Source organism: Dermacentor albipictus, chromosome 7 (assembly GCF_038994185.2).
Source record: "Dermacentor albipictus isolate Rhodes 1998 colony chromosome 7, USDA_Dalb.pri_finalv2, whole genome shotgun sequence".
NCBI lineage: Eukaryota > Metazoa > Arthropoda > Arachnida > Ixodida > Ixodidae > Dermacentor > Dermacentor albipictus.
In genome coordinates, this window is record NC_091827.1 from 59,098,477 (window position 1) to 59,121,552 (window position 23,076).

At 43.0% G+C, this 23,076-nt stretch overlaps 1 protein-coding gene across 2 annotated transcripts; it reads left to right on the forward strand.

Moving 5' to 3' along the window:
* Positions 1–10,500: 10,500 nt before the first annotated feature.
* Positions 10,501–22,603, forward strand: LOC139047999 (uncharacterized). 2 transcript variants are annotated; one of them, XM_070522278.1, is made up of 6 exons: positions 10,501–10,740; positions 13,070–13,257; positions 14,283–14,419; positions 14,479–14,543; positions 18,359–18,448; positions 22,279–22,603. In XM_070522278.1, exons 3-6 carry the CDS (start codon positions 14,406–14,408, stop codon positions 22,461–22,463), a joined length of 354 nt encoding a protein of 117 aa, XP_070378379.1. In that variant the 5' UTR covers positions 10,501–10,740; positions 13,070–13,257; positions 14,283–14,405; the 3' UTR covers positions 22,464–22,603. The 2 variants fall into 2 exon arrangements, with proteins under 2 accessions (XP_070378379.1, XP_070378378.1); XM_070522277.1 differs by lacking the exon at positions 13,070–13,257 and having other exon boundaries at positions 10,502–10,740.
* Positions 22,604–23,076: the final 473 nt, after the last annotated feature.

Sequence of the window (23,076 nt, forward strand, 5' to 3'; positions counted from 1 at the left end):
TTAGCGTCGTCATGTTGTAAAATTCTGGAGCATGTCATCGCTAATTACATAAACAAGTTTTGAACTTATAATAACAAAATAATAACGTTTCAACATGGTTTTAGAAAAATGCTCCGCATAGTCACTCAGTGGATAACAGTTCCTCACAGCTTCGCCTCAGTTCTTGATAAGTCAGGTCAGATTGACGTTATATTATTGAATCTTACGAAGGCATTTGATATTGTGAGTTATGCAAAACTATTCTTAAAGCTTTGGTCTCTAGGCTTACCAGAATTAATAATTTCTTGGGCTATATCTTAATGAAGTGACAGAGTGCAGTTTGTAAGTATTGACGGCCATTGCTCACGGCAGCTACCAGTAAGATCAGGTGTACTACAAGGATGTGTCCTTGGTCCCTTGTTCTCAATATACATAAATGATATTGATGATGTAACTAGTGAGCCAGTTTGCATCCGACTTGCTGCTAATGGTTGCGTGCTATTTGTTGAAGTGTGATGTTCTGAGTCAAGCGTTCCTTTATCAGTGTTTACAGAAAATAATTAAATGGTCTGAACAATGAAACAAAGTTCTTAGTGCCTCAGAAACTGTTTTCATGAAAATAACCAGAAAATTCAGTGCGTTTAGGTTCCTGTTCTCGCTTGAATCACAGCCACTAACTGAGGTCACAAAATACCAATACCTTGGAGTACGTATAACAAACACATAGAAATGGAATTCACCCATCTCAAATGTTTGCGCATCCTCCATCCACAAACTCTGCTTCCTGAGGCACAATTTTTTAAAACAAGCACCAGCCGTGGCAAAACGGTTACCATATTCGTCGCTTGTTTGACCGAAGCTTGAATATCTTGCTATTGTTTGGGATCCACACACGAAACTTAATATCGATGCACTAGAGAGGATCCAGCTGAAAGCAATATGGTTTATTTATTCAAAGTATCAGCAGACATACCCCCCGACCTTCTTAATGCGCCAACATGACATTGAAACATTTCAGCTTCGGCGCAAAATTCAGAGATTCAAGTTTCTTTTTCAGCTGAAGCACAGGAAACTAGCTCTCAACCCGGATGATCATATTATCCCCTCTTCACCAGAGAAAAAAGGCATCGCCATGGCTGACTCTCTTACCACTTCTAGCGCCATAACCAGAGCGTTCAAATTTTATTTTTTTTCCATGCACGGTAAGTGAATGGAACGTTCTTGCATCGGCATGGTTGCACAGAACCGAGATAATCGAGCAAAGTGTTACATAGGACGTAATGGTATCTTTTTTCTTTTCGGTTTTCTTGCTACCTTATGTTGGTGCCTTGTTACCTTATGCATATGCGTCTCCATTTTCGTAATTGTAATAGGTATATTCTTTCTTTGCTTTTGTTGTCGTATTTCGTGCATTTCTTTACTAGCCTAATTGTCTAGCCTAACCTAACTTTTGGTTGCTTGAAGAGTTGTGGTCGTCTAAATCGTTGGCATTGTCATAGAGGTTATAGGCGTTTTAAAACTCGCCCTTTTAGTTTGTTTTTCTTATCACACTTTCTACCTTATTTGTTGTTGCTGCTGTTACAATACTTGGTGTTTTGTATTGATTCATGTGAATTGCATGTATTTTTGTGTTAGTTGAATGTATTTATATCCACTCCTACTGGGGCCTCCTGATGGCCTACAGTATTCTCTAAATAAAACAAAATAAAATAAAATTTGTTCAGTCATTTGATTGTTTTGCTCTGGCCTGTGCCCCAGTGTTCGTAGCTGGAATCCCTAAGAGCATCGCCAGAACTTCATTAAACACATGTAGTGTCAAGAGCGGCAAGCTAAATGGGAAGGAGAGCGGTAGAGAAAATCTGAAGATATAGCTGCCCAAGAAAAAAATGCAACACCTACGCACCAATGACACTCCAAAGGAAGGGTGAGTGGTGGACAGGATGCAGCAATTCCACTGTCTAGCAGTCACCTGATGTCGACATTGGAACTCCGTACTCTTAAAACAATTTACATTGTTTAGGGCATATCTTGTCCCACAACAATAATCGTCACCTAGCTTGCTTGCGTTTCCTTTGTTGAAACTTCTCTATCGCGACTTTCCTCTCCAGAATCCTGTGCCAGGCCGATAACGCGCAAGCTGTTCGTGATATGGACTACCGAACTCGCTGCGTTAAAGAAAGGAAATATGGGCGAGACACATGACAATTATTGCTGTGAGATAAAATACCACCCACAGGGTATAGACTTCTTCTAATAGTGCAGATTATGAAAACATAGCAAAAAAGGAAGATAATTGCAAGTTTATTGCATGTTTTGCGACACGCTGCTTCCAACACGCTGCGCAGAAATAGCAAAACTTGACGGAATAAATTAGGAAAACCATATAACCAAATAGCCAAAACTTTGCTTGCAGGTTCCACTGACTAGTAAAGGTAGGCAGTGGTCACATGTAATAAAATAAAACAAACTATTGCACTTGCGAATTTCTAGTTCTGATATTTTCATTGCGCCTTATGCATAGCAACGAGAAATGCAAATACCTTTTTGACCTTTAAAACACACTCGATCTTCTAACACATCATGTCACCCATACTCTGTCATAACTATTTGACAAAGGTCAATAGCAGATAAACTTTAATATGAATATCCCCTACAGGTTCCACAGATGAGAACTTTTCTCCAAGCTTCGTCTAAATGGTATTCTCTAGACCTTTGGCGTAAGTCGACAACTCGGCGCGCAAACCTGTTTCCCGCCGTCATTGTAAAGGCTCTGGTGGAGGGTATCTGATTGGTCATATATGTCTGTCCAAAATTAAAACTGGGGAAGATGAAAATGCTGGTATTTTTTTGGGTACTACCATATGGCTGGGCATGACACTTCGTTTATTGTCGATAATATAAAGCTCGAATTACCATTTTCTTTCTTGCACGCTGCTTACTGCTACCAGTTTTAAATTGTTCTTGCAATTAGACATGCAGGTGTTTTCCTCTCGTTCTTCGTTTTCTTGCTATAATAAACCTGCTGTGAAGGAGTACGTTCACCTTGGTCAGTTAATAACAGGGAACCCTGATCATGAGAAAGATATTCATAGAAGAATGAAAATGGGTTGGATAACATATTGTAGTCATATGGTAGACAGGCTAACTATCTAGTACCTGTTCATGTATACTTGTACATATATAGGTAAACATTCTCCCGCCAACCTGCGTCACTGTGCAGTCCGTGGCCGAATGGGCAGAGCACTAGTCTGGATGTGCTAGAAAGGAGGGTTGGAAACCAACTGTCCTACCAGCCTGTGTTACTTAGTATGTGGCTGTGCCGTTCTTCAACGAACCTCATTCGCGCCTACATTTGTTGGTGTCGAGGCAGGACTGAGTATGCAGCAGTCTTCAATTAAACTTTGAATTGAAACGCCGACTTGAACTACTGGGTAAATGCTGATCGTCTGTGCTGGTCTTCAACAAACGAATTTGATGCCAACTTAGGTCCCTGCGTATTTCTTTTGGCCTGCAGGGATGCGGCGCTCTACATTGACAAAAATAAGAGATAATTTAAATTGACCTGATGCTAGGCCGAATCAAACCAACGTCTCAAGGTTTGTTATAGGACAGCAACCTCATTCTTTAGGTGGATGCGCCACAAATGCACTGGGTATGTACCACAATTCGATGAGCACATTGCACGCCAACGCTTAAGAGACCCGCGCCATGAATTCACTGAGTATGCCCCGTTCGTCAATGGAAAATTTGCCTGCTCAAGTGACTACGTATAAGCTATGCAGTGCGCGGCAAGCAAGGCGACAATTTCAGCATTTTCATCCACTTTTTATTGCACTTTCGTCTTGAAGGCCACTTTCGTCTTGAAGTGCCAGAGAGGAGGCCCACTGCCACATGGCGCCTTTCTCCGCGTTCTCGTGTGCTGACTCACTTTGTATTTCACAGATAACAAGTGTTTTAAAGGAAGCGCGAAAGAGTAGTCTCACTGAAGTACACGACTCACTCAAACATAACGTGTTGCGATGGTACCCCTGCAATGTGGCGCTATATTTATTCAATGCGAAACGCATTAGCGTCGACAGTTATGGTGAGATTGGTTGTGACAGTTTCGTGTTCGCTACTATATATATATATATATATATATATATATATATATATATATATATATATATATATATATATATATATATAGATGAGAAGAAAGGGGGTTAACCGAGGGACCCGATATTTATTAGTCATATAATGAGAAGCCAACAAACACTGACACCAAGTACAACATAGGGGAAATTGCATGTGCTTAATAGATGAAATAAAGTAATGATTAATTAATGGAAATTACAGTGGATGAAAAAACAACTTGCCGCAGGTGGGAACCGAACCCACAACCTTCGCATGTCGCGTGCGATGCTCTACCAATTGAGCTACCGCGGCGGCGTTTCCCCATCCACTTTCTTGGGTATTTATGTGTACTAGTAGAACCCTGGGAGTGTTAGCCAGCGCCCCCACTCACAGACCTTGGCGGCGGACGTGGAACGTCTTTTTTGCCGCAGGCGTCACGAGAACGTGATCTTTTCGGGTGAAGGCAACTGGTCAATAAACCCACATATGCTACCTGAAGGCATCAATGTTGCCGGATTCGAGACCCTCGTTATGTAATAGATGAGAAGAAAGGGGGTTAACCGAGGGACCCGATATTTATTAGTCATATAATGAGAAGCCAACAAACACTGACACCAAGTACAACATAGGGGAAATTGCATGTGCTTAATAGATGAAATAAAGTAATGATTAATTAATGGAAATTACAGTGGATGAAAAAACAACTTGCCGCAGGTGGGAACCGAACCCACAACCTTCGCATGTCGCGTGCGATGCTCTACCAATTGAGCTACCGCGGCGGCGTTTCCCCATCCACTTTCTTGGGTATTTATGTGTACTAGTAGAACCCTGGGAGTGTTAGCCAGCGCCCCCACTCACAGACCTTGGCGGCGGACGTGGAACGTCTTTTTTGCCGCAGGCGTCACGAGAACGTGATCTTTTCGGGTGAAGGCAACTGGTCAATAAACCCACATATGCTACCTGAAGGCATCAATGTTGCCGGATTCGAGACCCTCGTTAAGTAATAGATGAGAAGAAAGGGGGTTAACCGAGGGACCCGATATTTATTAGTCATATAATGAGAAGCCAACAAACACTGACACCAAGTACAACATAGGGGAAATTGCATGTGCTTAATAGATGAAATAAAGTAATGATTAATTAATGGAAATTACAGTGGATGAAAAAACAACTTGCCGCAGGTGGGAACCGAACCCACAACCTTCGCATGTCGCGTGCGATGCTCTACCAATTGAGCTACCGCGGCGGCGTTTCCCCATCCACTTTCTTGGGTATTTATGTGTACTAGTAGAACCCTGGGAGTGTTAGCCAGCGCCCCCACTCACAGACCTTGGCGGCGGACGTGGAACGTCTTTTTTGCCGCAGGCGTCACGAGAACGTGATCTTTTCGGGTGAAGGCAACTGGTCAATAAACCCACATATGCTACCTGAAGGCATCAATGTTGCCGGATTCGAGACCCTCGTTATAGATGAGAAGAAAGGGGGTTAACCGAGGGACCCGATATTTATTAGTCATATAATGAGAAGCCAACAAACACTGACACCAAGTACAACATAGGGGAAATTGCATGTGCTTAATAGATGAAATAAAGTAATGATTAATTAATGGAAATTACAGTGGATGAAAAAACAACTTGCCGCAGGTGGGAACCGAACCCACAACCTTCGCATGTCGCGTGCGATGCTCTACCAATTGAGCTACCGCGGCGGCGTTTCCCCATCCACTTTCTTGGGTATTTATGTGTACTAGTAGAACCCTGGGAGTGTTAGCCAGCGCCCCCACTCACAGACCTTGGCGGCGGACGTGGAACGTCTTTTTTGCCGCAGGCGTCACGAGAACGTGATCTTTTCGGGTGAAGGCAACTGGTCAATAAACCCACATATGCTACCTGAAGGCATCAATGTTGCCGGATTCGAGTAACGAGGGTCTCGAATCCGGCAACATTGATGCCTTCAGGTAGCATATGTGGGTTTATTGACCAGTTGCCTTCACCCGAAAAGATCACGTTCTCGTGACGCCTGCGGCAAAAAAGACGTTCCACGTCCGCCGCCAAGGTCTGTGAGTGGGGGCGCTGGCTAACACTCCCAGGGTTCTACTAGTACACATAAATACCCAAGAAAGTGGATGGGGAAACGCCGCCGCGGTAGCTCAATTGGTAGAGCATCGCACGCGACATGCGAAGGTTGTGGGTTCGGTTCCCACCTGCGGCAAGTTGTTTTTTCATCCACTGTAATTTCCATTAATTAATCATTACTTTATTTCATCTATTAAGCACATGCAATTTCCCCTATGTTGTACTTGGTGTCAGTGTTTGTTGGCTTCTCATTATATGACTAATAAATATCGGGTCCCTCGGTTAACCCCCTTTCTTCTCATCTATTACTTAACGAGGGTCTCGAATCCGGCAACATTGATGCCTTCAGGTAGCATATGTGGGTTTATTGACCAGTTGCCTTCACCCGAAAAGATCACGTTCTCGTGACGCCTGCGGCAAAAAAGACGTTCCACGTCCGCCGCCAAGGTCTGTGAGTGGGGGCGCTGGCTAACACTCCCAGGGTTCTACTAGTACACATAAATACCCAAGAAAGTGGATGGGGAAACGCCGCCGCGGTAGCTCAATTGGTAGAGCATCGCACGCGACATGCGAAGGTTGTGGGTTCGGTTCCCACCTGCGGCAAGTTGTTTTTTCATCCACTGTAATTTCCATTAATTAATCATTACTTTATTTCATCTATTAAGCACATGCAATTTCCCCTATGTTGTACTTGGTGTCAGTGTTTGTTGGCTTCTCATTATATGACTAATAAATATCGGGTCCCTCGGTTAACCCCCTTTCTTCTCATCTATTACTTAACGAGGGTCTCGAATCCGGCAACATTGATGCCTTCAGGTAGCATATGTGGGTTTATTGACCAGTTGCCTTCACCCGAAAAGATCACGTTCTCGTGACGCCTGCGGCAAAAAAGACGTTCCACGTCCGCCGCCAAGGTCTGTGAGTGGGGGCGCTGGCTAACACTCCCAGGGTTCTACTAGTACACATAAATACCCAAGAAAGTGGATGGGGAAACGCCGCCGCGGTAGCTCAATTGGTAGAGCATCGCACGCGACATGCGAAGGTTGTGGGTTCGGTTCCCACCTGCGGCAAGTTGTTTTTTCATCCACTGTAATTTCCATTAATTAATCATTACTTTATTTCATCTATTAAGCACATGCAATTTCCCCTATGTTGTACTTGGTGTCAGTGTTTGTTGGCTTCTCATTATATGACTAATAAATATCGGGTCCCTCGGTTAACCCCCTTTCTTCTCATCTATTACATAACGAGGGTCTCGAATCCGGCAACATTGATGCCTTCAGGTAGCATATGTGGGTTTATTGACCAGTTGCCTTCACCCGAAAAGATCACGTTCTCGTGACGCCTGCGGCAAAAAAGACGTTCCACGTCCGCCGCCAAGGTCTGTGAGTGGGGGCGCTGGCTAACACTCCCAGGGTTCTACTAGTACACATAAATACCCAAGAAAGTGGATGGGGAAACGCCGCCGCGGTAGCTCAATTGGTAGAGCATCGCACGCGACATGCGAAGGTTGTGGGTTCGGTTCCCACCTGCGGCAAGTTGTTTTTTCATCCACTGTAATTTCCATTAATTAATCATTACTTTATTTCATCTATTAAGCACATGCAATTTCCCCTATGTTGTACTTGGTGTCAGTGTTTGTTGGCTTCTCATTATATGACTAATAAATATCGGGTCCCTCGGTTAACCCCCTTTCTTCTCATCTATTACCTAACGAGGGTCTCGAATCCGGCAACATTGATGCCTTCAGGTAGCATATGTGGGTTTATTGACCAGTTGCCTTCACCCGAAAAGATCACGTTCTCGTGACGCCTGCGGCAAAAAAGACGTTCCACGTCCGCCGCCAAGGTCTGTGAGTGGGGGCGCTGGCTAACACTCCCAGGGTTCTACTAGTACACATAAATACCCAAGAAAGTGGATGGGGAAACGCCGCCGCGGTAGCTCAATTGGTAGAGCATCGCACGCGACATGCGAAGGTTGTGGGTTCGGTTCCCACCTGCGGCAAGTTGTTTTTTCATCCACTGTAATTTCCATTAATTAATCATTACTTTATTTCATCTATTAAGCACATGCAATTTCCCCTATGTTGTACTTGGTGTCAGTGTTTGTTGGCTTCTCATTATATGACTAATAAATATCGGGTCCCTCGGTTAACCCCCTTTCTTCTCATCTATTACATAACGAGGGTCTCGAATCCGGCAACATTGATGCCTTCAGGTAGCATATGTGGGTTTATTGACCAGTTGCCTTCACCCGAAAAGATCACGTTCTCGTGACGCCTGCGGCAAAAAAGACGTTCCACGTCCGCCGCCAAGGTCTGTGAGTGGGGGCGCTGGCTAACACTCCCAGGGTTCTACTAGTACACATAAATACCCAAGAAAGTGGATGGGGAAACGCCGCCGCGGTAGCTCAATTGGTAGAGCATCGCACGCGACATGCGAAGGTTGTGGGTTCGGTTCCCACCTGCGGCAAGTTGTTTTTTCATCCACTGTAATTTCCATTAATTAATCATTACTTTATTTCATCTATTAAGCACATGCAATTTCCCCTATGTTGTACTTGGTGTCAGTGTTTGTTGGCTTCTCATTATATGACTATATATATATATATATATATATATATATATATATAGAGATAATGCGTGTGTGTGCATTCAGCTGGCAGAAGTCAGAGCGAGCGACCTTACATGGTATCCAGAAAAAGTGAATTGTCTTGAAGATTAGCTAAACAAATCTGGTGTATTTAGGGTCCGTCATATTGCTCCTGAACAACCTCACACCCCTGTTTGAGCTATTGTAATTGAATTAGCCCTAACGGCTCCATAATATGCACCAGCAGAGTCCGAAATAATTCCTTTTCCGTTTGCCAGCAGCAGTCCTTTGCTCGATGTACCAGTGGGAGGAATAGATTCAGCAGATAAACGTGTGTAAGGTCCTACGACAGCATTGTTAACGGATGCTAGGGTTAGCTGTTGCGTGTTTGCGAACTAAAGCAAGCATGCAACGCCTAAATCTAACCGATCTTGATTGTTCGGAAACTTTGGTGTGGTGTAGACGCTCTACTACTCGTTCATTGAATGCTACATGCGCGTAGTTTGGTGAATAAACAATTTAGCTATTACCACGCAGACGGGGCTGCCAGACGACATCGTTTACATGCCTCTCTGGTGACTACAGGAAGTGCAGCTCGCTACTTATTTCAGGCTGCTGAGAGCCTTCAGTCTCGCGTGCCGGCTTCTGTATATACGGTGACCTGAATCATTGCCTCTGCAGCTATTTCCATGAGCATTATATTCAATTTCACATAGGTGAAAGCTCGCCCCAAACCAGCCTCATATTTTGAAGAGAATCACCGGTTTCTTATTTACTCGTCTGTTCTTTCAATCATGTTTCTCACTGTGCTGTAAACTCACAAACCCGAATCCCTCTTATGAATGCATCTCTACTCCCAAACACTCTATCAAGGAAGGGACAGTGTGTTCAGCAGGAGCAATATTTTCTAGCAAGATTCCTATTCCTGAGCCATTTCATAAAGAACGTCATGCGGATAATACTTTGGCAAACTTCAGTTTCCTCGTATGTTTGGCTATACAAACAAATGCTCAAATAATACGCAACTTGTTGTCTGCCATTAAGTACATAGGTCACTGGCTCATGGGCACAATTTAAAGCACGTGCAGTTATCTTCTAGTCCACATATTTCTCATTAGAGGCAGCCAGTAAAACACTAGCTTTCCTCTGATGCCGTGAAGGAGGCACTATTGTTGCTCTTAAAGCACGCCTAAAGTTTGTATACAGGTACATGTCCCTTACGTAAACTACAATTATTTCAATTTTTTCGCATTATTAGTCAATGGACTTTTAAGAAATGTACTTTGGACATTACTATTTGCCTTAATTGTGCATTGGTAGATGAACGCACACTGATATTACATTTATTTAGTATTCGCAAGTGAAAATGCAACATGCCTAAAATCTTCTTGTAAGTGAAAAGATCATTTAGCAACGTGCTAAAATGTTTGGGCGAATTATGATATAGGTCGGTAAAGTCACCGTGTGTTCCTCTACTATGAAAAGGAGACGATATTTAGTCAAACTCTGAGAGCTCGCACGTCTGCAAGTTTCCTGGCAGCTTCAGTGGACATGTGGACCATAATATTTCATGAACATCTGTGGTAGTTTATTCAACTAAGACCTACGTCGGCAGTTTTTTCATGTGTACGTCTGACATAGAGAGCTCCTTGTGTTGTGCTGCGACCTGCCTGATATGACCATCACTTGATCGGCGACCTTTTTCGAAGTCACCTAGTCGGTGATGCTCTCATGGGCTGAAATGTAAGGAGCTTGTTATACGCATTTAAGGTGCCCTGACAGAGGTCCATCGTTGTCATTGTTCATGGCACTTTGCCGTCCTGTATAAGCTAAAATATTATCCCGAGGGCCAGCGGAAACGTAGCATGCCCAAGCTAATTGTCTTCAGAGTGCTTACTGTTCTTCATGCAGTTGTCGCACTGCAAAGTAACGCAGCCCGATCTGCACTGATAGAAAACGTCACCCCATCTGTGGAAAAGGTAATGTAGCTCTGCATTTTTTATAAGAAGGTTTTGCCTGCTTTTGTCTGCCCTCGGTATCGTATTGTTGATGCAATGTAAGTTTTGAAGAACAAGACATATCGGGTATAGCAAATGTCTATAGTTCTTGACGACAAGAGTATTGCGTTGAAGAATTTCTTGTTTATTTCAATCCTCTTCAATTTTCCTACGCACGCTGGTCGATACGTTAAAATTATATCAACAGAAAAAGTGAAATTTCTTTCTAGTACCGATGAAGGGTATGTCATGGATGTTGCGCTTCCAGGAGCTAGATCTTATCTTTCTTGTCTAGATCTTATCTTATCTTATCTTATCTAGATCTTATCTTACCGCAAGAAAGAGTAGCTTGGATGAAATCCAGCCCCCGGCTAGGCCATGGGTTATGTGTGACACCGAATGCTCGGTCACCACATGTTTTTGTGGAATGGGTTTTCAGAATAAAAACACGAATCCAGTGCGTGAAGGAATTGTGACTAAAATATGCTCTGCACGCTGTAAAAATGTTTACAAACATTATTTTACTTCGAAATTCAAATGAAGCACACCACGTCTTCGTTCTGCTGGGCTACACTTAATACGTGTTTCCGATTAAAAGTAACATGATGTGCCTTGTTTACACTGGCAAGTGCGCACTGCAGAGCTCGTATAGCGATACACTGACGCAGAACACGTTTTTGCTTACGCAAGTCGTTGACTCAGCACTTCTGGGAGAAATTACACGGGCAGAGAACAAGAACGTCTCACGGCTAATTTTGCTTTCGAGAAATTCCTGTTATATTTGTAGTCGCCTGTTGTAGATTGCCGTTCTAGGCTACTGTTAGCAACGACACACTCTCATGAAGATACCTTCAACAACTGTCTGGCTGCCACTGCTTCTCAATTTCCCGATGTACCACATTTTGTGGAGCAAGAGCATAACGAACTAACTCGGAGGCTTTTTTTCTGTGTCCTGGTCCCACTCCCAAAGCCAGTGGTCGGTTATTTATCCGTAACGTCAGCTGCATAAAAGCCATCGAGCTTTTCAGCGAGGTTCATCGATAGTAGCACGGCCGTTCAGGGTGGAGACATTCTTTGTCGCAGTTTGCGGAACCCTTCGATACCACCGGCGCCATAAAGGTTCTCTCTGCCGCGGTCGTGTATGTTTGTTGCAGCTTGTCAGACGCCTTTTTCTAGCGTGTTTTTGGCTAGCTTGGTGTGTGTGTTTGTGTGCTCATGGGCGGGTTCATGCGCGCTGGCGGGTTTGAGAATGCGCTTTGAGTGCCTGTACTGATGCGCATGTGTGCGTGTTCAAGTGCGCAGCGTGTACGAGTTTGTTCCTGTGGGTGCGTGTGCGTGATGTGACAGTATGTGAGTGATGTTTGCGTACACATAGGCAGTGTGTGTGTGTGTGTGCAGGTGTTTGTGTGTATGTGTACGCGTACGGCAGTTTGTGCTGTTGGTGCTTTTTCCATGTGCATACGCGTGTGTGATGTCACAGTATGTGGACAATGTTCATGTACAAATAGGTAGTGTGTCTGTAAGTGTTTGTGCGTACGAGTATGTTGTTTGTGCTGTTAGTGCTTTTTTCCATGTGTGTACGAATGTGTGATGTGATAGTATGCGGATGATGTACGCGCACAAATAGGCACTGTGTGTAGGTGTTTGTGTGCATGCGCACGCGTGTAGCCGTTTGTACTCTCCCATGTGTGTACATGTTTGTGAATGAGTGCGTGTGTGTGTGTTGATGTAAGAATACATATACGCAGTGTGTACTTACGTGTTCGTCTTTATGTTCATGCGTAGGCTTGTTTGCGCGTCCGTCCTTATTTGTATGCGCGTTTGTGTGTACACGCGCATATGAGAAAGAGAGAGACAGCGTCTGCGCACGCGCATTTCTTTGTGTACGTGCCTTTGTATACGAGCGTGTATGTATGGGCGCCGTTTGTGTGTATGTGCGTAGTGTTTGTCAGCGGTTTGGTGCACGTATGTGTGCTGGTGTGTGTGCGCGTGCCTGTATGTATGTGTGCGTCCGCGTTTGCACGTGCGTGCATGTGTTTTCGTGGGGATGTTTGTGCGCGGGATTGTGTTTGTGTGCGTGCGCATGTATTTCATTCAGTCAGAAGAGTTTATTTTTGCATTCAATAAACATCTTGAAAGATGGCGCACTCTTTGCTGTGAAAATGATTTCCCCGTTTACGTTTTCATATGGGAACTGCAGTATGAAACTTACCATTGATTTTACATGCTTCAAAAGTTCTATCGAATGTATTACGAATGCGAACACTTATATTCACCAAATTCCTACTTAATTAATCTTTTTTTCCGCTAGATCATGTGACCAATTTCGTCAAAAATGTTGACCTTTGTCATACAAGCTCCAAGGCTACACAGCTGATATGAGAACGACATGGCACCGGCGAATACTGTGTCCCGACCCTCAAAGCCAAGCTTAGTGTCGGGCCGCACTAATATGAAGAAACATGCAGCCTTCGGTCTTTTTCGTCTTTTGGCGGAAGGGTGCGCCATTGGCTTCAATGCGAATCTTAAGGCGTTATGCCGATTTCTCCTTTTTTTTCGATGTTTTGATCTATCTTTCCTATTTGTCGTTTGCAAATTGCTAGTGCACATGCGGCGGATCTTTCAGCGAGTATTTTACGAATGTGTCACTGCCTTAAGCATGCCGCATAAAAAGAGCGAAGGTGGCAGGCGAAAGTGCTGTGTACGCGGGGAAATGTTTGATAGGTAACAAGAGGGTAGCAAAGCAGACGTCGCAATAAGGAGCTTACATAGCTTCGCCGCCTTACTACTGCCCAATGCGGGGAAACTCAGGCAGTGTATTGTTGAGAAGATTGATAGTGGTGGATAGCAGATCTTGCATGCGTACACGCCCCGGCTCGCTCTGCCTGCCCCAATCCACGATCTGCCACTTAGATCGTGTGCGGTCCGCCTTATCAAACTATGAAGTCCTGAGGTCTCCGTTGGCTAATAATATTTTAATCTTGGCGTGCTGAATGATCTCAAACAATTCGTATCTGTATTGCATCGAAGCTTAAGTCAGCCAATATGCAACGCATACAATCGTAGAAAAAGGATTTTGCCCTTACGGAGTAGCTTTGTTCTTGCTAAAATTTTGCAGAAATACACTCTCTTTAGAGCCTGGATTGCTGATTGTAAATTAGGTTGTTGTTACTTGCCTAGTCTGTTAAGAAAGAAATAGCACTTTTTTTTCATCTGCACGTCTAAGATGCACCCCGAACAATTATTGGAAGCGCACATCGAAGGGTATGCTGTGTCTTATTGTTTATGACAGAAGCGACATAGGCGGCATGTTTTAGACAATTTTGTACATATAAATTTTTCTGTAACTATTTTCAAGGCTTGTCACGACAAAACGTGCGAATTTGTATGTCTGCGCTCTTCGCCGTTGGTAATGTCTGAGAATGCTAGAGAGTGATAGAGATGTATTATTATGCATGCACTGCATTGTTTAGGCTCTATTGTGAGCGTCTGCTGCCGTAGAATATTTGTATCTTTTCTTCTAGTTTGTGGATGTAGAGGAACCAATATGGACACGCATTTCAACCGAAAATACAACGGTGTTATGCAAAGTCGATGTAAGAGTGCGCTCTCAAGACGACAGTATTCAGTTTAATCGATCTTTTTACATGGGCTATCACAAGTAAGTGTTCCTCCAAATAAAGAGATATTTATGCACACTAACCTTCATTAATGCGTCAGCTGGACAACGTACGACTGCAACGGCAGATTTGTTCGGGGAAGCCAACAAGAAATGAATGTTACCGGTGAGTGAGAGTGGAGCTTGTTTCTTTACCATGCAGCAGGAAGAAATCTCCAAGTCAAAACACACTTGTAATTGTCGCATCAAGCAACGATAAAGTTACTGGTTTTTATTTCAGTGCGCCACTCTGCACTAATCTACAGACATATTCATAGAGCCAAGAACATTGAATAACTAGAAAGTAGGATAATATTGAGACTTATGTCGTTTATTTTTTCCGGTCACTGCTTTTCAGCAGAAACAGTTACAAACGTATGGGTCGGCGCAAAATGAGCTTTCATGCCTGAAAAGCTTCTTGGATGTCATCAACAATTTCGTATCAAAATAATAGTCTAGTCTGTTACTCTGCCATGTATGATGAGTCATGCACAAAAAGCCGAGGCACTTGCACCGTAGACCTAATTTTGACGGGAAATTACTGTGCTTGCCTCTATTGTCCTGCTTTCAGTGTTCTTTGTATCACTGGGCTCAAGTTCGCCCAATGAAGAATTCAGTCTTTAACAAGCAGCGCCCTTGACAGTTATTCGCCGCCGCTCCAACGTGACATTATCAGCTTAAAAGTATTAGTGATACATCAGTGTAAATAAAATAGTTGTTGCTGTTCGTGTAACATTTGTAAGACGGAGGGGATTTTTTTTTTCTGAAGCCGTTTTTCACCTCTATTGTTATTGTGACAGGCGCGGAAAATACTGTGTGTACATGAACAATAAAAGAGACCTAATGGAGCGACATTCTTGAAGTTTTTCACGAAACGTAGCTTATAAAGCCAGTTATGTTTGTCCAGGTTACATCGCTCCCAATGTTTCTATAGAATGGCCCGAAGAAAGAGGTAATAGTGGGCCACTGCTGGCTTGAAGCAATGCAGACGTTTAGAGCGTCTTTCGCGCAGTACTTAAATTTCACCCTTCATAATCATAGGGGCTGAGACTACCAACTAACAGCAATAGAAAAAGAAACGATAATTATTTAAGGGTTTCTTTAAACATCTCCCGGAGGTCAGAATGATTCCGTAAATGCCAACTAAGGTGTTTGGATACTGCTGTGTTGATTCAACGCTTCCTGCTTGTCTCTCATACAAGATATGAAGTTATTGGGATTTACAGGTCGCAATGCTCAGCGTGCGCCCTTGTGAAAGCGGGCACGCAACGGTAGTGGTAGCCGGCAATTCTTTTGAAACATGCGCTTTAGATTTGGTCGATAAACAGTAATTATAACTGTCACTTTTAAAGCTTCGCAAATGCCACAGTCGTAGCAAATATTATTTATTATTTTGTTTCAACCACCATTTCTATGGCATTCTCTAAATATGTTGGAAATGTAATGCAATTGTCATACAAATAATAGAATTCTTGAATGCATTTATTTTATCAAAAGGTGTTTTGCACAGCTGCTAACTTCATTTTGCGCAAAATACACTTATTTCCAAGTAAAATTGATCATTGGTAGAAAATATGGCATCTTTCATTTGCCTTGTGTACATTCGCGTCTAAAGTGGATGGCTAAATAACTATGAAAGTTGTTAAAACAAAACTACTTGTAAACTGACCGTGAACCTCATTTTTACTTCCGTCAATCAGAAAAGCAATACTTTTTACAGGTACCTCACTTTCTTAGTGAGGTACTATCTACTACCCGCCATCTATCGCAATTCAGTATGAGAAGTGCTTAGCTAAAGGGGGTATACCTTGTTTCTGATTTCCTAAATAATGGATGCTTCCAAAGGTTGCACGCCAGAATACATACTATAAGGCAAGCGGCTAGGCATGTCGAATAATTTGACAAGGTATTTTGTTTCAGGGCACAATACCTTAACTTGCGTTCACAACGAGCGTGGTCGAGTGTTCCCGAGTCGTTGAAGTTCCTTCTAAGTTTAAGTTCCTCTAGCTCTTAGTAGGGCGGGGGGACCATTTCCTTTACAAAATTGTACTCGTAACGTAGAAAAAGATATTTAACTGTTTTGGTTGGCCCACGAAGAAAGTTGTATGATAATAGAGAGAGACGATGTGTTTGTTCAGTTGCGACTAGGGCACTATCGTATAGAGGAACAAGTATTCTAGTCTTGAAAAGACGTTCACCTCTGCGCGAACGCTGTCAGCACTGCATAAGTATACGCGCTTAAGCTGGAACGCTAGTTGAAGTACGCGGCCTCTGAGTGTACTGCAAGTTGCTTTACGATGCACGTATCGTCAAGGTTAAAGTGAAACTGCACGTTTTCATGAAGTCAACTCCACAGCTTTAAGAACGGTTATTCTAGATTTCATTTACGAAATAAAACGTTGCACTCATGAATCCTGCGCTCAATTTCGTACTGCTTATAAGCAAAATGTGCAGAAACCAGCCCCGCTAGCCAATTTATTGCTCCTTTTAGGAAGAAGAGCAGAGTTAAGTTGCTGATACTTCGGCAGAATTATACTGTCACGTGGTAGTGACATTAAAGAACACAGTAGCAGTGCTGCAAAAGGCAAAACTAGCTTTTATTGGGCGAACCTGTGCCCACAAAACAGGCTACACTTAAAGCACAACGAGAGCTCCAAACACAGTCGGCGATCTTCGAACAAATCTGACCAGCGGGTCAAGCGCGTCGGCCTCCACCGTGGCCTCCACACAGCAGTCATCGAATGTTCCAGACCAATCGCCGGGACCCGTGCGTCTTCCGCAAAGTTCCACACCATCCACGTCACGCGATGAAATCAGATGCCACAAGGTTCGGCGACAACAGACAGCGGATAGAACCATCGACAACACTCTATAAACTTCCAGGCGCGTCCCGCGCTGCTAGACAACACTTGTCTACATGTTGATCTTTCTCGGGTGACCACGTTTCACCGCTGAACGTGTCAATACTCATATCTTACCCAAAATAGAGAAAAGAAAAAGAAAACTAGTCCAGAGTGCTGCCTTCAAGGTTCGCTAGCGACAAGACAACCACTCTGCAAATGATTTCAACCACAGTATTATGAGAAAAATTGGTGACGTGAATATATGATGGCAAGGAACTGTTCACGTGAGTCTATAAGCTGGGCTAACTCATACTTTCTTTCATGCTTCTCAACGCTCGATCTAAAAAAAAACTTTGCACTGTGTGTGTCCCTATGTGTCTTCTTTTGCCCCGTCTTTTAATCGCGTTACCGTACTCCCCTTGAAGATGCATCACCAACAAGCCCCCATTGCGACCCTCGTGCACCAAGATAAAACTCAAAACAACAAATTGGCATAAACGCTTCCGATAACTTTCATTATTCTCCTTATACGTCAGTTTTCGCCTTGAATGACTGTAACTTCGTGAATATGAGCGTGAATAAAATAACACAAAGAACAGCGCATGCAAGTCTATCGAATGGAAAAGTATGGCACAGAGATACTTGCTTTAATTATAGCAATACGCAAACAGGTGTTTCTGCTTTCGTGGTCTGCCCGTCGCGGCGTTCTCCAAATGAACAGAACATATGGTTACGACGCAACCACGAGTGGCTCCAGTCAAAGCAGGACAATTTGACGTGTAAATGTGGCATTGGCCTCGACACCCATCTTGTTTATGCATCGTTGTCTCTCTTGTAAATATTGTAAATCTACAGCATGACAATGACAGAACATTCAGAACCACAACATGAACATGACAGAACAGCTACAGCATGACAATGCAAACCTATGGAAAGCTGCATCGCCTACGAACAGAAGCTACAATAATTCATCTGGAACGCTTTTCACATCAAAGCCTAGTTTTTAAACTACTAAAGCGACATTTTCGTGCACAGCAAGTAAGCTTAGATAGGGGAATGTTTCGCTCACGCAACAGCTGATTTTATGTTTGCTTTGCAGAAACAGAACATGGAGATTACATTGAGAAATTGTTGTACATGGGAGCAAACCAAACTTGTGGTGTCTTTGCGGTGAAACCAGTCACCTCTGGTAAGTTTCCGCGACGATGTATGTTATTTGAATAAGTACACTCTTGTACCTCCGAAAAGCAGGACTTTGGCTGCAGAACATTTACTGTTACCTAATACCCACGAAAGCTTAATTGACGTTACAAACAGACCGTTTCGCACACGTTCTTATACTTCGCAAACTCACTTTGAAAATATTAATTTTATTCATTTTTTGTGTAAATTTTTTTTGTGAATTTCTACATCGTTCAAGTTACAAGAAATATTTCCGTGAAATGCTGCAATCTTATTGTGACTTAACAATTTCAAGAACAGCTTATTAGAAAATGTCACATTCAGGTCGCAACTAGGAAAGATTCACGTGAGCTTTTATTATAGCGTAAGCATTCGTTTGGCGATTGCCACAGAAAAATCTGCCTTTCACACAAACATTGTAATGCTTTGCATCTTCTGAAGAATGCGTGATTTGCAAAGTTAAGAAATTTATCGGTAGAATGGTGTGAATTTAGATTGCTACTACTTTATCGGCGATAAGGAACAACTGAAGCAAAAGAAGTCGAAGTTGTGCCATTTTGTACGGAAATGGCACAGGATGAACTTTGCATTAGGTACCTCTTTAAGCTCGGTTTTATTAAATTAAAAAAATTAAATTATGGGGTTTTACATGCCAAAACCACTTTCTGATTATGAGGCACGCCGTAGTGGAGGACTCCGGAAATTTCGACCACCTGGTGTTCTTTAACGTGCACCTAAATCTAAGTACACGGGTGTTTTCGCATTTCGCCCCCACCGAAATGCGGCCGCCGTGGCCGGGATCCGATGTCTCGGTTTTATGGCACGCCGCGTTATGTCCTAGTGTAAATTGTTTACAGTCACAGATCGATACCTCAAATGTTCTTTCATTCAGGCGCTTCCATAAATGCAGCAATCTTGCGTTTATACTTTATTGCGATATCAGCTGTAGCAAATCTCCTGGTGAATTTTCACCGTTGGCGTTGCCGCCACAGGGATGTGGCGGATGTGGTGGCTATAACTAACTGAAAACATCAGTGAAGTATGATGGCTGAATTTGAACAAATTACCTCTTGCAGAAAAAGTTCGATACTCTAAACACATAGCCACGAGCGGTGCAAAAGGGTATCCTTAATAATTTTCCACGTGCAAGAGAAGTTCTGTAGCTGTCATGGTGGCTGGCACTTCTACCAAGAAGGCAATGCCTCGATGGCTACGTCACGACAATATGCCGCAGCCTCGTATAAGGGTTAAGCACTGAGCTTGAACCGCGAGGCGGCGACAGCATCGTCGGGGTAGCCGCGCCATGTTTAGGCTCTCGGAGCGTCGAGAATGTGCCAGCGATCTTCCTCGCGCAAAGAGATGATCCGTATCTTTAGGCCTGCCGTTCGCCTTGTAGACTTAACGAGTCGCTGGCATATAAGCACGGGCGCTTCAGGCTTCCGTGCTCTGTCCTGCTCGTGTTCAGTTATTGAACACAGATCTACGTACAGTGCTTGCGCATCCGGACAGACTACGCGCCGTTGCCGTGCGTCAACTCAGCTTCGGTGTCATGGTGAACTGTGCTGTGTTGGGCTGCAGAAATCACACAAGAAAGAAGCCCGACGATAGGAATGTTGCCCAGATTCGGTCCTCGATACCTGGCTATCTCTCTATTTCCCTACAGCCTCAATGTAAAAGAGCACAGCAGCTATGCGCGATTTTGCCTCAGCAAGGCCTGCCTTGCAGGTGTAGTGTGCAGTCAGCCCTTCACCCTCTTCTTTTATGAGACACCATGATGTGAGTGGCTGTTCGTTGAATAATTGTGATTTACGAACCTGGGAGGGTAAAAAAAATGTGTTTTCAGTTCAGTTCAGTTCAGTTTATTTACATACATGGTTACAAACGTTGCTGAAAATAGTCTGGGCAATTAGCAATAAAGCTAGTTCTGGGCCCATCCAAATGAATACAAATCACCATTACAACTCAGGTGGACAGGTTATATGATTTGTAAGTAAATATTCCGCTAACATTGCTGTTAACAGGAGATCAATACATTTGTTATAGCACAAGAGGAAAAATACCAATCGGAAAATTCGTTATTATTGCACTATTGAAAAAATACTCATTATAAATTATATCTTGCTTAAGAACGTACAAAAATATTGGACTCTCTTCTATTGTTTTCGGAAGGTTTTTCCATATTTTCGTTCCAATGTAGGCTAACCTGTGCCTACCATACAAGTTGCTTACAGGTGACAAGTTAATATTTCTGTTCAATTGTATCCTGGTGTGTCTGCGTGGTGTAATGAAAATTGTACGTGTAAGGGGGTTGTTGTCTGAAAGTAAGGCATTAACTAAGCACGCTGTTTTGAAGTCGCTAACAATGGGGAATGGCATAATGTTAGTTTTTTTTTTACTAGCGGTTCTCAGTGTTCCGTATCACCTAGAGAAGGACGTAATTAGCAGTGCTCTTTTCTGCAGCTTGATAGCACTATCTAGGTAAGACGACTAAGTATACCCCCATATATCTCAATGAATAGGTTAGATGACTGTGAAAAATTCTAAAGTGAATTATTCGTAGTGTTTGTGCGGGAAAATGCTGACGCACCTGATATAAAGTGAAGCATGCATGATCGAGTCGGCTGCAAACATTTGCTATGTGTGCCCTGTAGAGAAGGCATAAACCTAACGTTATACCCAGATATATCGCCAGATTTCGCCAAATATGTGGTCACTTTCTACGAAATAAAACACAGTTGTAAACGTCGCTCATGTGTATTAGGCTCTTCTCTGTCCCCGTCTTGTGCGCAAAAAGCTGTACTCAGCCTGCTCTATGAACTATATCATCAATCTATACTTTCTTGAATTCGTCCGTAATTAAACGTGAACATCAGTAAAGTTGAATTGTGAAAGTGATCATTTATACTCCAACGGAACCTATATGACCTTTGCTATGTAACGCAAACCAATGTGTCGAGCTTTGAAAGCGCCATGCCAAGTTGTAACACTCCCGAAGTGACCTACTGTGCTGACCACCTGTGCTGTCTACATGCAGCTCCAGATAAGGCAACACCATCAGTTTTGGATATCCTTTTCTTTCATCACTTTGTCCACTTTCCTGCATGCAGGGTAGTAAACCGGAAGCGCGTTGGCTTGAACTCCCTGGCAGTTATTTGTTGCTATTTTTCTGTAGAGGGAGCCATAATGTCAAAAGCTTATAGTAGAAAGCATAACGGGACAACGCATTCTGTTTGGATGTGAAAACATACGATTGGTACGACATATGTGTAATGATTACAAGAAGGTAAAAATATGTAATTTTGCAAGGCTATGTATACTTTCAAAGATTCGAAGCACAGAAAGATAATAAATAAGGATACATGTCAACTCCTTTGTTCTCGCGATCACGTACTCTAAGGCAGAAAACATACCTAACTGTACTCCAGCTTGAAGTCAGCTTAGGCAAGCATTGAACAATGACAGGGTAGCGAGTGGCTGGTCTAACACGATCTTTGTTGTTCTGTTTTGCAAAAGCAAAATCTGCATGCTTACCAGTGCGTCGTGCCTGCGCAGAGTATTTTCACTTTCTATATTGTAGTGGAAATATAGCTCTACTTACATAGCGTGGGCAAGGTCCACGCCGTATTCGTAAGTGACCGCGTTCTTAGAGGGTATATATTAGTATACTTCTGATCACCCATTAGCGTTTCCAGACGGGTGATGAGAAGCACACGCGAATTGATAAGCCGAAATGTTTACTTAAATGTAATGTTCGGCCAATTCTGCAAATTATCATTAAATCACACAATGATTAAAGTATGCCTAAAATATTACTGTTGAAATTTTTCTGCCCAATAGGCTCTACTGAATGGCACGAGCTTCGGATCAGAAACTCTTCAATAACAAGAAGAACTGATCGGAACTGCACCGAAAATTTCCGTAAAGTGGCTAGATCTCAACGAAATCGTACGATGTTCAGAAGGCACTGCTTACGCATGCTGAAAATTGGCTACGCCCCCTACAGCCGCTGGGAGCTGCAGTAGAAGACCTGGAAGATTTTTACAGCGTGCGGCGCACAGTATTGGATTTCCATTTCATTTCACATGTGTTTTCTTAATAGAAAAATTAAATAAGCTGAGTTTACACATGTGCGAAATAAAGAATGGAGTGCTTCTGTGTTCTGCCTGGGACGTCTATTTAAGAAAGCGGATTCTCCAATACGAATCACTGAGCTCATAGCACGTTTTCACCCATATTTCACCCATATAAGCAGCTGAGTTCTTTTTTTTATTTGCTGACAAGGGTGCAGTATCCGAAATCCTAGATCATGATCGATGTTAATGGGATGATTCATTCCTTGCTAACTCGTTCGAGGACAGGCACCTTTGTACACGGTGTAACAAAACGTTTGTAGCCACTTTTAATTGAACATACACTCATCCCTATATATATATATATATATATATATATATATATATATATATATATATATATATATATATATATATATATATATATATATAGTGAACCCTTCTTAACTGCAAGCCGTAAAACCAGGAGAGATTAACCGCTAAGCCTAAATATATATGTTGGTAGACCACAGGCCGCGCATAAACCACATGCAGGCTTTCCCGAATTTCGGGCATGAGTGCACTA

Excerpts from the sequence above, each read along its gene's own strand:
- LOC139047999 (XM_070522277.1), top strand. The coding sequence starts at position 10,627 with ATGCCCAAGCTAATTGTCTTCAGAGTGCTTACTGTTCTTCATGCAGTT. Across the intron at positions 10,741-14,282 it reads TCACCCCATCTGTGGAAAAG|TTTGTGGATGTAGAGGAACC; the intron begins GTAATGTAGCTC and ends CTTTTCTTCTAG. Across the intron at positions 14,544-18,358 it reads ACAAGAAATGAATGTTACCG|AAACAGAACATGGAGATTAC; the intron begins GTGAGTGAGAGT and ends TTTGCTTTGCAG.